Source organism: Microtus pennsylvanicus, chromosome 9, assembly GCF_037038515.1.
Source record: "Microtus pennsylvanicus isolate mMicPen1 chromosome 9, mMicPen1.hap1, whole genome shotgun sequence".
NCBI lineage: Eukaryota > Metazoa > Chordata > Mammalia > Rodentia > Cricetidae > Microtus > Microtus pennsylvanicus.
In genome coordinates this window covers 10,826,398-10,842,011 of record NC_134587.1, presented here as the reverse complement: position 1 = coordinate 10,842,011, position 15,614 = coordinate 10,826,398, and the positions used below count along the sequence as shown (strand labels likewise).

Below are 15,614 nucleotides of genomic sequence, written 5' to 3'. Positions count from 1 at the left end.
ATTTGTGCCTTGGCTCTCAGCGGCAGCCGGCTTTTTATGCCCGCGTGTTTCCGTCCCTCCAATGCCTGTTGTTAAAATGCACGCATGTTCAAGAGTGACTTCTGGGTTTCTGGTTGTTTGGTGAGGTCTGTGCTGCTAGACCGCCCCAGGACGCCTTTGAAATGTTTCTCTGCCAAGGCTGACGGGAGTGCCTGTAGGGGAAAGGCAGCGCCCGCAGCCGAGCGGGTCTTTATTGCAGGGTATTAATCTAAGTGTGGATTGCTTAGTCTCATAAAGTTCACTCAAGTTCAGTGAGGGGACTTGGAGGCTCCGAGATCTCCATAACGACGGCAAGGGCAACAACAACAACAATGAAATGTCAGTAACAAATGGGAAACTGGCCCTTGCCTAGTCCGTATTTCCCAGCCCCTTCTCCTCCACCCCGCCCCCACGCAGAGAAGAGGGAGTCTGGCGAAGGTGCCCTGCAGCTTGTGTCCTTACCCTCCGTGAAGCAATAAGGCCGGCCCTTGCCAGAGCCTTTCTTTAGCGGCACAGTCCATGTCAATGGAACGCCCCACGGTCTCCGAATCCCTGGGCTGCGTGTCGCCCGGAGGGACAGAGTGGTAGAGCTTCATTTCCCCAAGGGGTAAGCATTTGCCCAAGGTTGTTTTGCACTGTGAACGTGGCCTGGGATTTGGAACTTGGGAGACATGGGGGTCAGTACTCAGTTCCATCCTTGCGTCCCTCATGATTTGTGTGAGTCTGTTTCCCCAACAAAAAAATGGGGCTCGTGCCTGCTTTAGCCGCCTCTAGGCTGGTAGATGGTAGATGACAGTGGTACGTGAGTCTTCCTGTATATCAGAAAGTGCTGGAGACGTCTTAGCAGAAACCTGTATTCCAATTGTCTCTTGAAGTCAAGCTAGCGTGTATGTCTGTGGAAGAATTTGAAACACCTCACTGTATGCGGGCTAAGGCTCAGCCCTGCTCATATAAGCTTGTGATTAGGAAGCACAGCTCAAGTCCACTGCCTTAGACTTTTGAGGAAGCAGACTATAAGCACACTCTCCTCAAAGACACTGCACCATGGGCAAATAGTGATTCCTTGCTCACTTGTTAGCATAGAGAGCTAAACATTCCCCAGCCTTTCTGAGAAAGACAAATGCTTGTTTTTCCAAAGTGGACAGTTTAGCAAGTAGGAAAATGCCTCCTGAGTCACTTATACAGAACATTCTAAGATCAAGGAAAAGCTAAGCCAACCACTGGGCTATAAAATACAGGCAGAGATGTGAAGCCCAGCATTCCCTGGAGAATCGACTGACTTTAGGACTGCTAACATGAACGAGACGGGCCAGAGCAAGCAAAGTTGGCAGCACGAGCTGAGCCAGCCGTCTCCCAGGGAGGCTGAGAGTTGTCTCTGAGTTCCCAGAGTGTGTCCTCTCCATAGCCTGAGAAGGAAAGTCAAGATGACCCACGAGTAGGGCTCCTCATGTCCTGTACCTCAGATCCACAGCCATGAACTCCTCCCTGCTAGGCAGTAAGCAAAGAGGCCCTAACTGTTCTGCTCTCTGGGTGGCCATGTTTGTTCAACAGCCACTGATTAGTTAAGCTGGCATCGCAGCTACAATGCCCAAGCCTAGATTAATGACGGGTTGGATGACATTATTATAATTTAGAAGCACAGTTAAGTTTGTTTCTTTGCATGTCAAAGTCTTCAGTGAGCATAGCAGCTTTGCTCAGAGGAGCAGTTGATGCTCCTGGCTTCAACCCTCTTCTCATTTCACGTGGTCCATGATGGGACGCCATCACGCCCACATTCCAGCCATGAAGAAGGGGACAGGGCTGGGGCAGGGCACGCTTGTTCCCATTAAAGCGGGGGAAGAAGCTGTACTGGTCACTTTCATCACCTTGTGGCTAGAAATGTCGTCACTTGAAAGGAAGGCTAGAAAACATAGCTCTCATTTGGGGTTTCTGTGTGTGCCTCATTAGAAATTAAAGAGGCTGTTGCTGTGAAAGAGAGGGAGGGAGAGGTTTGGCCAAGTGCCTTTAGTCCTCTATACTGGCAATTTTCTAAGTTTGATTTGATTTGATTTGACTTGATAAACTGTGTTACCAGATAGTTCGATTTTGGAAATGCCCTTCTGTGAGTTAGATGTTACTAGAAAATGAATTTCAAAATTGACTGATCAATGTGGTATCTATCCATCAACACTGACCAATCAGTGTTGGTCCACTTTCCACTCTATCCTCCCCTCAGTCAGCCCACCCTCCCTCCAGGCACCACCCCATCCATCACTATTATACACGGTTCCTCTTAAGTATCTTGGAGAAGGTTGCATCGTCTTTTCTCGATTCTTGTCAATCATCCATCAGCAAGGCCCAGGTGCAAGCAGGGTTGGCAGTCTGTGCACCTGTTGGGCTCTGTCCTCAGTGGGGACCCCTGACGGGGGGCAGAAGACACCAGGGTAGCCAGGGACACCAATGCCTTTCCGTAGAGCTGCCCTCACAAGGGGACAGCAAACCAGCATGCCAATGCTAAATTTTTGGTTTGTTTGTTTGTTTTGAGTGTCTTCCCCCTTGAGGTATGAATGAGGATTAGAGAATTTGTTGCATACTGCTTTTCAGGATCTGTGGGTATGAACAAAAGAGAATTCACACTCTGGTCCTAGTGCAAAAAAAGAAAAATTCTCAGGCATTCTTTCTTTGGGGGGAAACATAAAGGAGTGTGTTTGAATAAAGCTCCTCATAGCTTTCTATGGCATGTATGAATATTTATAAGGCTCGGAAGGTAGACTGGCTGTGGATTGGAGGATAAGCGCTGGCCTGCTGCCACTCTCCCCGGCTACAGAAAGCACACCGATAGGTACAGTTGCTGCAATACTGGAAGGCTGGTTCTATTTCAGACATAGCCATATTTAGGTATATTTATTTAAGAATAAGATTGGGAAGTAGTCATTTTTTTTTTCTGGAATGAGAAGCCTAGAGGAAACTTCTAGACTTCTGGAAACATGAACAGAAGCTTATTAAGGAAGAGAGATGTTTTGAATCCTTTCAGCTGGGCATTTCTAGGCATTCCATTATATAATTAGCAACAGTGTGACTTCCAGCAGCAGTTGTGGAATGCTGGCTTTGTTACCTGCGGCAATGGAAAAGAGTCCTTAGGTAAAAATCTAAATGTTCAAATTTGCCTGGTGCCCAAGACCTTCTCAATTCAAAGGAAATCTATAGGAATACTTTGGGGACTAACACACTTTATATAGACTTCACAGACTAAGACAAATGCAGATTTTCCAAAGAGAATGCTTCAAAGCAACAGAGCAGATGAGAGTGCCCAGGGAAGGGATTTCACTAGGTGGGGAAAACCTTACAGAGTAGTCCTTGTCCTTTAGAATATATGCTGTTGTAAAGATAAGATAAAAACACATGGAATACTAAAAATTAACAAGTTATTAAAGCAGGGGTCATGGTAGTAGTGAAAGACATGCACTAAAGAAGCAGCTGGGTTGAGAAGTTCTGCAGCCATGTCAGCAGCAGAGAAAACCGCATTGCATACAGTCACATAAGAAGATCCAGCCATGCTAAGTACCCATCGGGCATCCTCTCAGACTTCAACTCTGAACAGAGCCCACGTTGGCAAAGCTGTCCTTCTTTCTTTCTCTTCCAGCCTCGAGTCCTTTGTTCTAGCTGCCATCTTTGCCTGAGAGGTTTCTCTCCCCAGCTTTCAGGTATAGGGCTTCTTTCCTTGGTTCAGGCTTGAACCCATGCTTCTTCTCTGAGTGGGTGCCCTTGACTCCCCATCTGCCTTTGCTCTCTCGCATCAAGCGCTGTGAGTGATTGCTCAGCCTTGAGAGTAGTTCTTACCGTCTGATATGGTCATGCTTGCTCTTCTTCATCTGTCCGCCCCACTAGAAGGTGAGGGCTGTGGACCAGGGATCTGGTCTGTTTTGTCCTCTGCTGTTTCATGAGCGTCCATAAATGTGTCTGGTGTATTCTAAGTAGGCAAGAAATAATCATTAAATAGAAGAATGATCCAGTGATATTTCCATTGAAATATCACTTGATGAGGAAGGACATTTGGAAAGGATTCTATGACAAAAAATGATAACCAAAAGCATTTTCTGTTTGTTAGAAATTGAGTTAGCAAGGGTGTCATGTTTTGCATTTCACGAACCTGAGAGTTGACTCAGGATGTCTTTCTCTTTCCCTTAGCTATCTGTTCCAGAATGCACATTATTCTTCCCCTCCCCCACCCCATGGCACTTTGTCCTTCAGGGTCTTTCCGATCTCCTTCAGTGTGCGCAGAGATGCACACAACACTCCACATATGCCTGAGCTGTGATGTCCCATGGCCTTCCTATGTACAACAGACTGTGGATATTATATATGACAGATGTGTGTGTCACAGATCCTTTGGATAACAAAGTTCCACCCCTGGGGACAAAGTTTAGGCTTCTTCAGGAATGTATACAGCAAAGGCTGGTTGAGTTCTGGGAAGTTGGGCCTTACTGTGTGCATAACCAGTTGTTGCTACTATTGGCATAATCTTTGTAGAAGAGCGACTATATATTTCTGTACCTTCTTATTGGGGAAAATTGTGTCCTGAATATGGAGCAGTCTATTGTGTATAAATTTTATTAGTTATATATGCTAAGCATGGAAGAGCTGTAGGCGGCCTATCCTGGATAAGCACAGAGACGGAGAGATTCAAAGCAGTCCGGACAGAAATGTCAGAGGAAAAAAGAGAGCCAGGCAAGCAAGGAGAGCAGTGGTGCCGGTATTGGAGGGTCATGAGTTCAAAGCCGGCCTGGACTAGAGCAAGATCTTCTTTGAAAATCAAAATAAAGAGAATAAGAAGTATTGATATCTTAACTGTCAACAGAAGGAGAGGCAAAAACTGCTCCCACAGACACTTGCTAGAAGGGGCACTCTCAGGATGCTCCTAGCTGAGAAGCCAATGGCCTAAGGCCAGGGAGGCTGTAGCGGTGGTGTCTGAGCCTGTAGCAGGTGGTCTTGCCAGGAGGCCTGCAAGTCTGAGCTTGAACACTGGACACCTAAGCCTGAACCTTCTCAGCAACACCGGGAGTGGTGAGCTAGCTCAGGCAGAGCCAAGGGTCAGCAGGAAGAAGCTAGAAAGACTGGGAAGCATAGAGGCCTGGCAGATAAGCCCAGGTCCATACAGGTATGGAGAGATGAGTGATAAGACCTGGTTGGGCGACTCTTCTCCTGAAAGGCTAGCTGACAGGTCAGTAAATGGCTGAGATGGAGGCCTTGAGCAAGACACCTCCCACCCCACTGGATCCAAGGATCAATATCTACCTCAGAGCTTGAGGGACATTCGTGTCTGGCTTATCACCCCAGATGTGAAGCACGGGCACCGCTCATCTCCATATTGTTCTCTTAGGCCCCGGGCAAGACATCTGTTTCTGCATCTGTCTTCAGCTATAACGAGAAATAAATACCTGGACGCGGCTACAGCCTTTCACACAGCACCACCGTTTGCCTTTGAGAGCTCTCAGCACATGCTCATCCTGGGGACAATTCCTCAGCCTCAACTGGGTCCATCTCTCAGCCCTGCATGGTGTAAACAAGCCCCAAAGGCCTGCACTTAGAACCAGAGAGTTATTTCAGGGGTTCTGATGAGGAGTTCCAGCCTGTCCACCCCACCAACGTGGAACATCTTCCAATGGAGGTGTTCTCACAATCACCCCAAATTACAAATCATTTTGGTGATGAGGCAATTGTTAATAGGAGTCGTAATCCTCAGCTTTGTTGGGATGGAGAAAGGTTTGATGTTCTGCTCTGGAGTAATCAAGCATCCCCCCTTGCTCCCCACATCTCCCCTCCCTGTACTGCCCCCACCCCACCCCAGGCCTGGCCTTGTGGAGAGTTGCCTGGCCGGCTCCAGCCTGGCCAACCTGCTCTGGCAAAACCTCCAAATCTAGGGTGTAATTTTTTTGCTTTCTGCCTGTGATGGGAATTGGATAACGAAACCCAGGTCTCTTGAACTTCAGTTTCAGCCACCCTCAGTTGAGCGCAACCACGGATAATCTTGTCTGCCACCAAAGATGACACATGGAGCGAGGTCCTTGGAGACACAAAAGACAGAAAGACTAACTAGATATGTTTCAGTGGAGATGAGTGTAAAATCCTCCCCCTTGGTCCTCAAAATCGGCTGCACATGGCCAGAGCAGAGAGCTGAACCCGGGCAGCAGCCCAGTGAACCAGGCGGTGAGGTTTAGTTCTCCAACGTCCAACAGATGTCAGCTACGTAATTTTATCCAAATTGTGACTTAGATGTATAACTGAGCCAGCTCAAGAAAAGGAGGAAAGCTTGTCTGCAGAGTGAGTTCCAGAATAACCAGGTTTGTTACACAGAGAAACACCCTGTCTCAGAAAAAAAAAAAGCAAACCTCCCCCCGCTTACACACACACACACACACACACACACACACACACATACACACACTGAATAAAACTGCTGAATAAAAAACTCTGGAAAATCAGGGTGTTTAGGTTGAATAAGGGAGACCAAGGGAACGATTCTATGTGTTTGAGGAACTAACCTTTCTGCTAAGGTTCCAGAGCTCATTGACTGGAAAGAAGAGGGAGAAATACTTTTGACTCCAACCAGCAATGAACTTCTAGTTCAGAAATGGTTATAGATGAGAAGGTTGACTTTGGAGGTGGTGCGTTGGCACTGCTGGGTGTACTTGAACACCCGGAAGCCATGGCGTATAAGCAGACTATAGAAGGCATTATGCACCTGGAATGCTGGGGGGGTGTGATTCCTGGAGTCTCAGTAGCATATTAAATATTGCACGTGTCAATGGGTGCAAAGCAAAAGTGGTTGGAGCTAAAATATGTTAACCCCCCCCCCTTTTCAGCCCCCTAGAAAATTCTATAAGCACGGATTGGCCAGCAATGCTGGTGGCCTCACTTAACATCACGGAGTTCACACCATTAAACATTATTGTGTGGACCTCACGTGGAGAAAGAATGGACCTCCTTATAAAGCCCAATTTGGATTTTGAAGTTAAGCTGAAGTTATCTTGGCAATACAATTAAAAGGATACGTCAAAATTAAAACCATTGTGAAAATTAATCAAAGATTTGGAAGGGTAAAATGAACTTCGGGGCTAGAAATTACAGATTTGAACAATTGTTCTCACATTTTAAACTACATAATGAGCTAAAGAATTATGAAGCCTCAGAGGATAGCTATAAAGAGTAGACTAAAACTAAAGTCAGAATGAGATGTTTTATCTTTCAAAACTAAAAAGCAGAACAATTACTCCCTACAAAATGGTATAGGAAGAGGTTTCTGACCTCTGCTAATTGTTTTATTATTCTTCAGAGGGGCATACTGGCAGCATTTCATGGGGTTTTCGGTAATTACACTCCATTCAATATCTGAAGAATTACAATAATTCTACATGGAATATACTTGTGCCCTTCCGATGCAGAGCCTTCAGAGGAGTGAAGAAACAGCTTAAAGTAAATTAGCAGGGAAATTATCATAGTTACTGTTTATTCTGGGGCTCCGTATACCAGAGGCTAATTATACATTGTATGCTACGTTTCCTTGGAGGTACTGGTCGTTTGTTTCTCATGCCCATCAACAGTCCTGCTGGTCTTTAGGATCCTTTATGAAAGTAAAGTTTGAGCAACTTTTCCGATGGCCTCTTTGTGTGGGAGAAAGCGTCCCACACAGACACGTGCTGCCTCCGCTTGCCAGAGCCCTGCAATGGAAGGGAACGGCAAGCGTACATTGTGATGCTCTTGTATACACATCTGTGGGCCTTGGCTCTTCCGTCGTCGCCTCAAAGGCATCTTCTTGCACATTAGCAAAACCAAGGCCTATGAGAGCGAAAAGTGGGGACTAGTTTACATAGCTCCTTGGAAATAGGGGGTTGCTTTACCCAGATGGAACCTTTCCAGTTGTGTGCTGAGAGAGCTATTCATCCACCACTCTGCAGAGTTCCCTTCAGAATCTGAGAATCCAAGTCCAGTAGCAGGGACTTCCAAGCCAAGCTGCTGCTTGAGTAGCTTAAACAAAACCTGACATCTGGCTGAAGAATGGTGCTTAGGCCTCACCAGGGTTTTTCTGTGGGAGTCTGAGGTCTCTGTTCCTAGCCTTCGCAGTAGAGGTGCCTATCCTTTTCTTCCACTAAGTCTGGGGCCTCTCGTCTGCTCAGCAAGCACTTTCCCACTAGGCCCCATCCCCCAGCCCTTCTGCTTCCTTTGTGTCTGTATGCAACACACACAAAAAATGCTCTTTTAAATTTTTACTGCAACCAAAGCCTTAAAGAAATTAAGATCTCTGACTGACAAAATTAACAAAGGCCAACTGAGTTTTGGTCCTGCTTAGAGAATGTTTAAGATGCAAATGGCGTGGGGAATAATTCAGTGCAATGTAGAAGTGAAAACCAAAATCAAATATACATGCAGAGTATGACTTAACTTTTTAAATGAATTTGCATGTTCCTTTCTAAACTATTAGAAGGCTAGTCAGACAGTGGTGGCGCACACCTTTAATCTCAGGACTCGGTGGAAGTAGAGGGAAGTGGATCTCTGAGTTCCAGGACAGCCAGGGCTACACAGAGAAACCCTTTCTCAAGAAACCAAAACCATTTTTATTATTTTTATATTGTTTTCAGATATATGCCTGATACAAGCATATATACAAATACATATATATTTATAAAATCAGAAGGATATGCACCAGAATAAAAATGTGTTTGCCCCTTGAGTTTATAACCTACATGGTTTTACTTATTCTTACCATTTTGGCTTCCTACAATGTTTATATGGCAGTGTTATAAATATAAGGAGGTAAAAACAAAAAAGGAAGGAAAACAGAGTTCAGATTGAAACAGAAACTTTTTCTGGCACTGACAAGGGTCAGGAAAGCATAGTGAGCAGCAACAACCCCAAGCAGAATATTCGGACTTCCTGTTCCGTGTAATCTACCACCTCACTGCCTGCTAACTGGGAGAAACTTGAAAGCTAACCTCCTTCAGATCCTAGATAGTTTCAAAGGACAGGGGAAGCAGTTTCTTAGCATCAAAGTAGAGTGTCAGGTGCACTTTTACAATGTGAGGCACAGCCCCAGGGCAAGACAAAGAGCTGTGTCATGAAGCCATGAATATTCGTTACCTGCAAGCGCTTTGTACTAGGATGCCTCATTAACGTCACTCTGCAAGTTACATATCAACCAGGTGCCTTCCGAGCGTCAACATGCCAGGGCATGCCAGGGCATGCTGCTGTCTCCGGTGATACCAAGTGTTGTTGGAATAGCTAATGTTTTCCCCCTTGGCAGATCACGCACTAAACTGACTGCCATTTCCCTTCTCTTCTTCCTCACAGCGCATGATCGCCAATACTGCCAGAACCGTGCGGTACTACAGAAGCCAGCCCTTCAGTAAGTTCTGAGTTACGGCATGCTGCCGTGCATGTGGTTGCGATTAAGTCCTTTCTAATGAGACTTTCAAGACACCCTAGGAGTCTGGATAGCATTTGACTGTGTCAAATGGAATTTGGACCATGAAGCACACATGTGCCTTGGGTCTAAGAACTTTGTTTGGCTGTTATAAGATTAAGAAGATATAGTCACGTTGCTGTAACACAAGAAAATATGGGTCAGAATGCTCTTTCAGTGAGTGGGTTTGAAGGAGCTTCCTTTGCTCCTGCCGATGTAGTTAGAACAGGTTGCAAAGGCCCGTGAAAGCCTGCCTCCCCGGGCCGCTCTTGATGTGACGCACTGCTCAGTGCCAAGGAACTTAGCAACCCTTGGAAAATCAGCACCATTGTTTATAAACTGAAGATAATTTATTGTCTCTCGAAAATGCATTAATGTTTATAACACATTGGCAAAAAGTCCCATGGCAGAATTTTATATAACGTTTGTAGTGTTCCCAGGTATTCTTTTAAATGTTGGCCATATGTCATAAGTACCAGTGCTATGCTTTTGTAGGTATAAAATATTACTCTTAGCAGATGACTGTTTTAAACTGTTGGGACTTCAGTTTCCTCATCGTGCCAACTGGCCACACTAGGTTGGTGCTGCTGTCTTTGCTGGCCTAGGACCTGGGATAAGGTCTAGAGCTTTCTTCCCTCTGTCTGGTTTGGGAGAGAGCAGGTGAACCCTTTGAAGTTCGATGCTAATGCCCCTGTGTGAGTCATTTGAGAGGCTGGCATTTTAGCTTAACATGAGCCGATGGCACAGATAAGACAGCAGCCTACCTCACCATCCTCTCCAGCAGATCCTGTCTTAAGAGACTGACAGGTTCTTGTTTTAAAAATCACAGTGGTACGCTCTTTGTAGTGTGGCTCTGGCCCAAAGCCAGAGCTTGCTAACATAGAATGCCAGAGCTACTCACGCTTCATTTTTTTTTAATGTTCAGGAGAAAGAAAGAAAGAAAGAAAGAAAGAAAGAAAGAAAGAAAGAAAGAAAGAAAAACAATTAGAGAAAGTAATCTTGGCTTAGGGAGTGAGAAGGGCTTTAAAAAAGCTTAATTCATACAACCGTGCCCTCTCGTTCCTGAAAATGAGAACGGTCTTGCATGTTACCAACCCCTCCGGCCTGGATCCTGCCAGCGGTCAAGCACCTCACATCCTTCCCTATAGTGATTTACTCTGTGTGTGAGAGACGGGACCATACATCGGCTGAGAGTGGGGAGAAGCAGTACCGGTTACAACAAACAGGCTTTACTAGCCAGAATCCACGTCCCTTCAGAAGATTCCAAAACACTCTCAAAATCACATGCAAAGTCCTGTGTGCTGGAGAGGGCTCAGAGCCTTTGGGAAGGATTCTCAGGGAGGTTCTAGAACCAAACAGGAGCCACAGAAGAATCAGCCTTGCTTCACCAGCCTCTTGGGCAGTAAATTCTACCTTCTTCCATATCTTTGAGAAAAGTGAAGGATTTTTCATGTTTTTGTTATAAATTTCCAGTGCATTTGTTGAACTTATCAGCAACTGCGGGTAAACAGCAGCTGCTCGTCGCTGAAGTCAACAATCTATAGATAAAGCTATAGGAATAGATTCATAAACATTGTGGGGATATATACAATGTAATTACAGTACATTGTACATGCAGAGTATACTGCCAGTGGGAAGCGGAGGAAATTAAGCACAATGTGTTCTGTGGGTCGCTGTGGTATTATTTATATGTGATAATTATACTGATGAGTTTGTTCTTACAGCAAGCAGGGGCCTTTGTAGCTTGTCTCTGCGTCTGTGCTCAGACCTGCTTCATCCCCCTCCAACTCCTTAAGCAGATGGCGTTCTGATTGTCTTGTGGAGTTGTGGGTGGATCTAGCAGGAGCAACTGGACTTCAGAAAGCAGCGTTGGGGTGGGAGGAGAGAACTCAGTCCAGAGTCCAGATTCCAACTTGGCCACTCCTGCTGACTGCTAGAGAAAAGAATAGTTCCCCGGATCAGTCCCTGACCCATGGACTGCAGCAGAGGGTTGGGCTGTGTATAAACAGCCTATAGGGGCTCCATTTCAATTTGGGGAACTTTACAGGGGAGAAATTCAGACTCCTTGTTTCAAAAAGAATGAAAGGAAAAGGGAAGGAGGGATAAAAAGAAGAAACAGAGAAACACAGGGAAGACCTGGCTGGTCTGGACACAGATTCCTATGTGGTGGCTGCATTCAGGAGCCACCAGGTAGCCACTTCCCAAGGTTCTGTGTTTCTAGTTTTCCACTCTGCTTTTGAATCTGGCCTTCTTCATTCTAATAAATAATGTGTGTAGGAACTATGGGTGTTAGATTTCCTTGGAGTCCTGGTTTGAATAAAATCCATTTACCTTTTTGATAGCCCAGGTGCTCACATGGATAGATCAAAATAGATCAGAGCAAGTCACGTCAGAGAAGAAAGCTGTACTAGAAGTCATCAATTAGCCAGAAGGTGGCCTGTCCCAAGTCTGGACCGTGCCCAGGGGCATACAGTGAAGTGCTGCTGTATGTGCGTGCAAGCTCAGGGGGCCTACGAGGCCTGATGCCCACTGGCTCGCTTCAATGCGATCCAGGTGTTAAGTACTCTTGGGAGTTACTAATGAAACTGTATCTTTGACATTGGTCCTCATCTGGATCAAAGGAGGTGGAGACAGGGTGTGAGACACAGAGGTGAGCTGGGAAGGGAAAACAATTCTCATCTGCCACAGGGCCATCAGACAGATGCTTCCCTTTTTATTTGGTACCCTTTTTAATTTTTTTTCCCGGTGTGCAATGCAAAAGAAAATGATCAAAAGAGATGGTTCCAGGGAAGAAAGGAAAACTGGAGGGTAGGAGGGAGCAGAGGGACCAACCAAGTCGAAGCAGTTCTGTGGATGTGGTGCGTGGCCAGGTCTTGGCAGAACCCAGGGAATCTGTGATGAATGTGGTCAGCCAGTGGGGAAAATAAAGCCGCATCTCACGTGCAGATAGTAGGCAATGCCAACTCTGCCTGCTCTTCTTTTAACAGATCCCGACGCCGCTCAAGCTAATAAAAACCATCAGGATGTCCGGAGTTATGTACGGCAATTAAATGTGATTGACAACCAGAGAACTTTATCACAGATGTCACACAGATTAGAGCCTCGCAGGCCCTAGGCACGCGAAGGGCTCTGAGCGGTGTTCTGTCTCCGGTCCACAATCTCTCCGAAACGCCCTGTGTGCGTGCGACTACTGTGTTGTCACTAGAGAATTCTCCAGAATGAGCAGAGACACATCCCGAGACCCCCTCAGGGCCACACCCAGCTTTCCGAGCATCCCACACGAGAGGAAGAGATTGGACCTGTGTGACGCTGACCTGCCGTAGCTTAGGGGTCATCCTTTATAGTCACCCTTCTTCATTTCCAGCCATGCCGTCATCAGGCTCACACGAAGAAACGCGATTGCTGAGGGATGCCAAGCCCCTGACATCCCCTTCCAGGCTGCGGTAGGAGACTGTGCCTGGTGGGTTTGACTTAGATACATTGATGATGATATAATTAAATGGTTTTTTTTTTCACTTAGCACCTTGATTTGAGGCATGGGGTCTGGGGAGGGTGTGGAGGAACCATAAAAGTCCAACTTATAGGTCGTATTCCTCCATCTTCATAATCTTACCTCTGAAGGACTAGAACCCACACCACAATACAATGAAGCATCGTGGCTATTTGGTCTGTAATTTCAGAATGATACTATAGAAAATATGTTTACATTGTAAATTGTAACTCTTACAAATTTCCAAATCAGGATCGCGTATGTAATAACTGCTAAGAAACACTGAGGCTCTTAATATCGTCGGCATTAAGAGGGAGAACAGCATCCAGAAGAGCACAATATGCACAAAACGTTTTTCAAAATTGAGATATTTTCCTGGGCATTAAAAACCTTTCCTCTACAAATTTATTGTTACTGATGAAGAAAACCGTATTTTCTGGACTTAAATGTTACTACAAAAAATCTTAATTTTCAGCAATTGTTTTGCACTTTCAGATAGATTGTAAATAGGTCGTGTGATCAATGGTATAGAGTTATTTATTCGCTACATGATAGACATTGTGCCAAATGATTCCTTTTTATTTATTTTATTTAGTATGAAATTTTGGAATACATTTTTTCCTGTTTTCACAATTAGACTACATTTAATGTGTAGGCATTGTCTGTACATATCTCTTCTGTAAATAACAGCCAGTATCTTCATTAAATACCCTTGACAAGACATAGCTGTGTTGTCATTTTCTTGGATACAGGAAGTCTCACTTTCAAGTATGGTGGGTGCTGGATTTTTTTTTTACCACTTATTTATTTATTTTTGTGCATGTGCTGAGGACAGAACTCAGGGCCTTGTGCATGCTAAGTTCACACTCAGCCTGAACTTGGTTTTTGTTGCTGTTGTTTACTTGAAACAAAATCATACAATAATCCTTCCAGTGAGTATGCTCCTGATGTTGTAAAAACCAGTATCACTGTCTGACATCATACTGTCACCTTGCAGAGGGGACAGTCGTTAGCATTCATTTCTCATTTCTCCTCCCAACCCCAGGCAACCCTAATCTACCTTCCGTCGATAAGAGCTCGCTCTGAACCTCCGCTAATTGGAATCACGCGATACAAGCCTTTGGTGTCTGGCTCCTTTCATTTAACATAATGCCTTTGTGATTGTTCCACATTACAGCTTGGGTCAGTCGTGCGTTCCTTTCCGCGGCTGGTCAATACGTGTTGTATGGATCAGCCTCATTTTGTTCACCCTTTCATCACCCTTTGGCCTTCAGAGATGCTGCTGGCGAGAGGAGGCTCTGGGTGGTAACCCTGCATGTGTGGGGTATCTTCTTATCTCTCAGTGTGAAGCTGTTAATAAATACTGAAGAAGGAGATACCCAGATTCTTCCTGTTATGGACCTGCTCATTTCTTAAGGAAGTCTATTTTTGTCCATATTGTATTTTAGGCTGTACTAGTCTCACAAACTCACATTATTTCTCCATAGACCGAAATACAACCATGAAGACAAGAAAATTTGAAGACAATCTTCAGATAAGTTTGAAGGCCACTGCATAGTATATCCAGTTCTTACAAATAAGCCCTGGTTCTCATTAAAAAGGCACTAAGAGGTCCTTTTAAAATGTGTGTAACATCTCACAATTAAAACCCACTTTGCCAAATACTAAAACAAGTAAACGGATTTATTTTTTTAGTGCCCTAAAGAATAGAGGTATTATTTTGTGCGGTATTGATTTCTGCCCAGAAGTACACACATACAATGCTTTGGATTTACTACATGGTAATAATATTTTTAAAGCCACAGAGTAAATTTTCTTATAGTCATGATTATTCAATATTGCACTATATCATAGGCATCAATCAGCTGCAAAGTTTTCACCGGTATGGATTTCTGGAGAATTTATAAAGATCTTTAATAAGGCTGACTGTGTATTCTTCCTTGCTTTGATCTTACCCTCTTCCTTCCTACATTCCCTGGACGCTGGTATCCTGAGCTCACCAGCTCCATTTCCCAATTCCATGGTGACTGACACATTATAACCTCATTTTAATTTGCTTCCAACATTATTAAAAATGAATACATCGTCTCCCATGTGTATTACCCTTGGTCTCCCAAATGAGAAGAACAATTACTATAAAATAAGAGAGGTTTTAATTATGACTGGCTTTAATATAAATACATTAAATTCCTTTATTCAAGGTAGAAATGATGAGGTCAAAAACTTGATACTCTGAAAAGGATAGAGCCAGGCAACCCTTCCTGAATGGGGGGAATGCGGTAAATCCTGCAAAACTTGCGAACAGGCCAAAAGAAAATGAGATGCTTACAAGGTCATAAGAAGGATAATGAGGTTTGTTGAAAGATGTGGGGTGAGGGGGGGGAGAAAAAGAATATATCTTTTCTTTTCTAAAGCTCCAGTAGAAAATTATAGATTTAAGTGTTTAACATAACTGCTCAGCAAGGTCACCAACGTAGTGTCCGGTACCTAAGCTCTCGCAGCAGCGCTGGAATGCCATGCAGGTTCAATATTCTCCCCTCCTGAATTTAATGGCATCGCCTCTCCAGCTATGCATGCTGATCAATGACTACCAGTGTGGGGAAATTAAAAGAAGTGTCACTCGGCTTCAAATTGTGCTCCTGATGATAATAAAAATTCAGCAGAGAGGGA

General features: G+C 44.7%; 1 protein-coding gene across 6 annotated transcripts in view; it reads left to right on the top strand.

Moving 5' to 3' along the window:
* Positions 1 to 13,665, top strand: part of Rapgef4 (Rap guanine nucleotide exchange factor 4) — a 257,925-nt gene extending 244,260 nt beyond the window's left edge. For all 6 annotated transcript variants that reach the window (XM_075984894.1, XM_075984899.1, XM_075984900.1 and 3 more), the window contains 2 exons: positions 9,343 to 9,397; positions 12,442 to 13,665. In XM_075984894.1, coding sequence (XP_075841009.1) covers positions 9,343 to 9,397; positions 12,442 to 12,569 — 183 coding nt within the window. In that variant the 3' untranslated portion in view covers positions 12,570 to 13,665. The remainder of the gene's footprint in view (positions 1 to 9,342; positions 9,398 to 12,441) is intronic.
* The last annotated feature ends 1,949 nt before the right edge of the window (positions 13,666 to 15,614 follow it).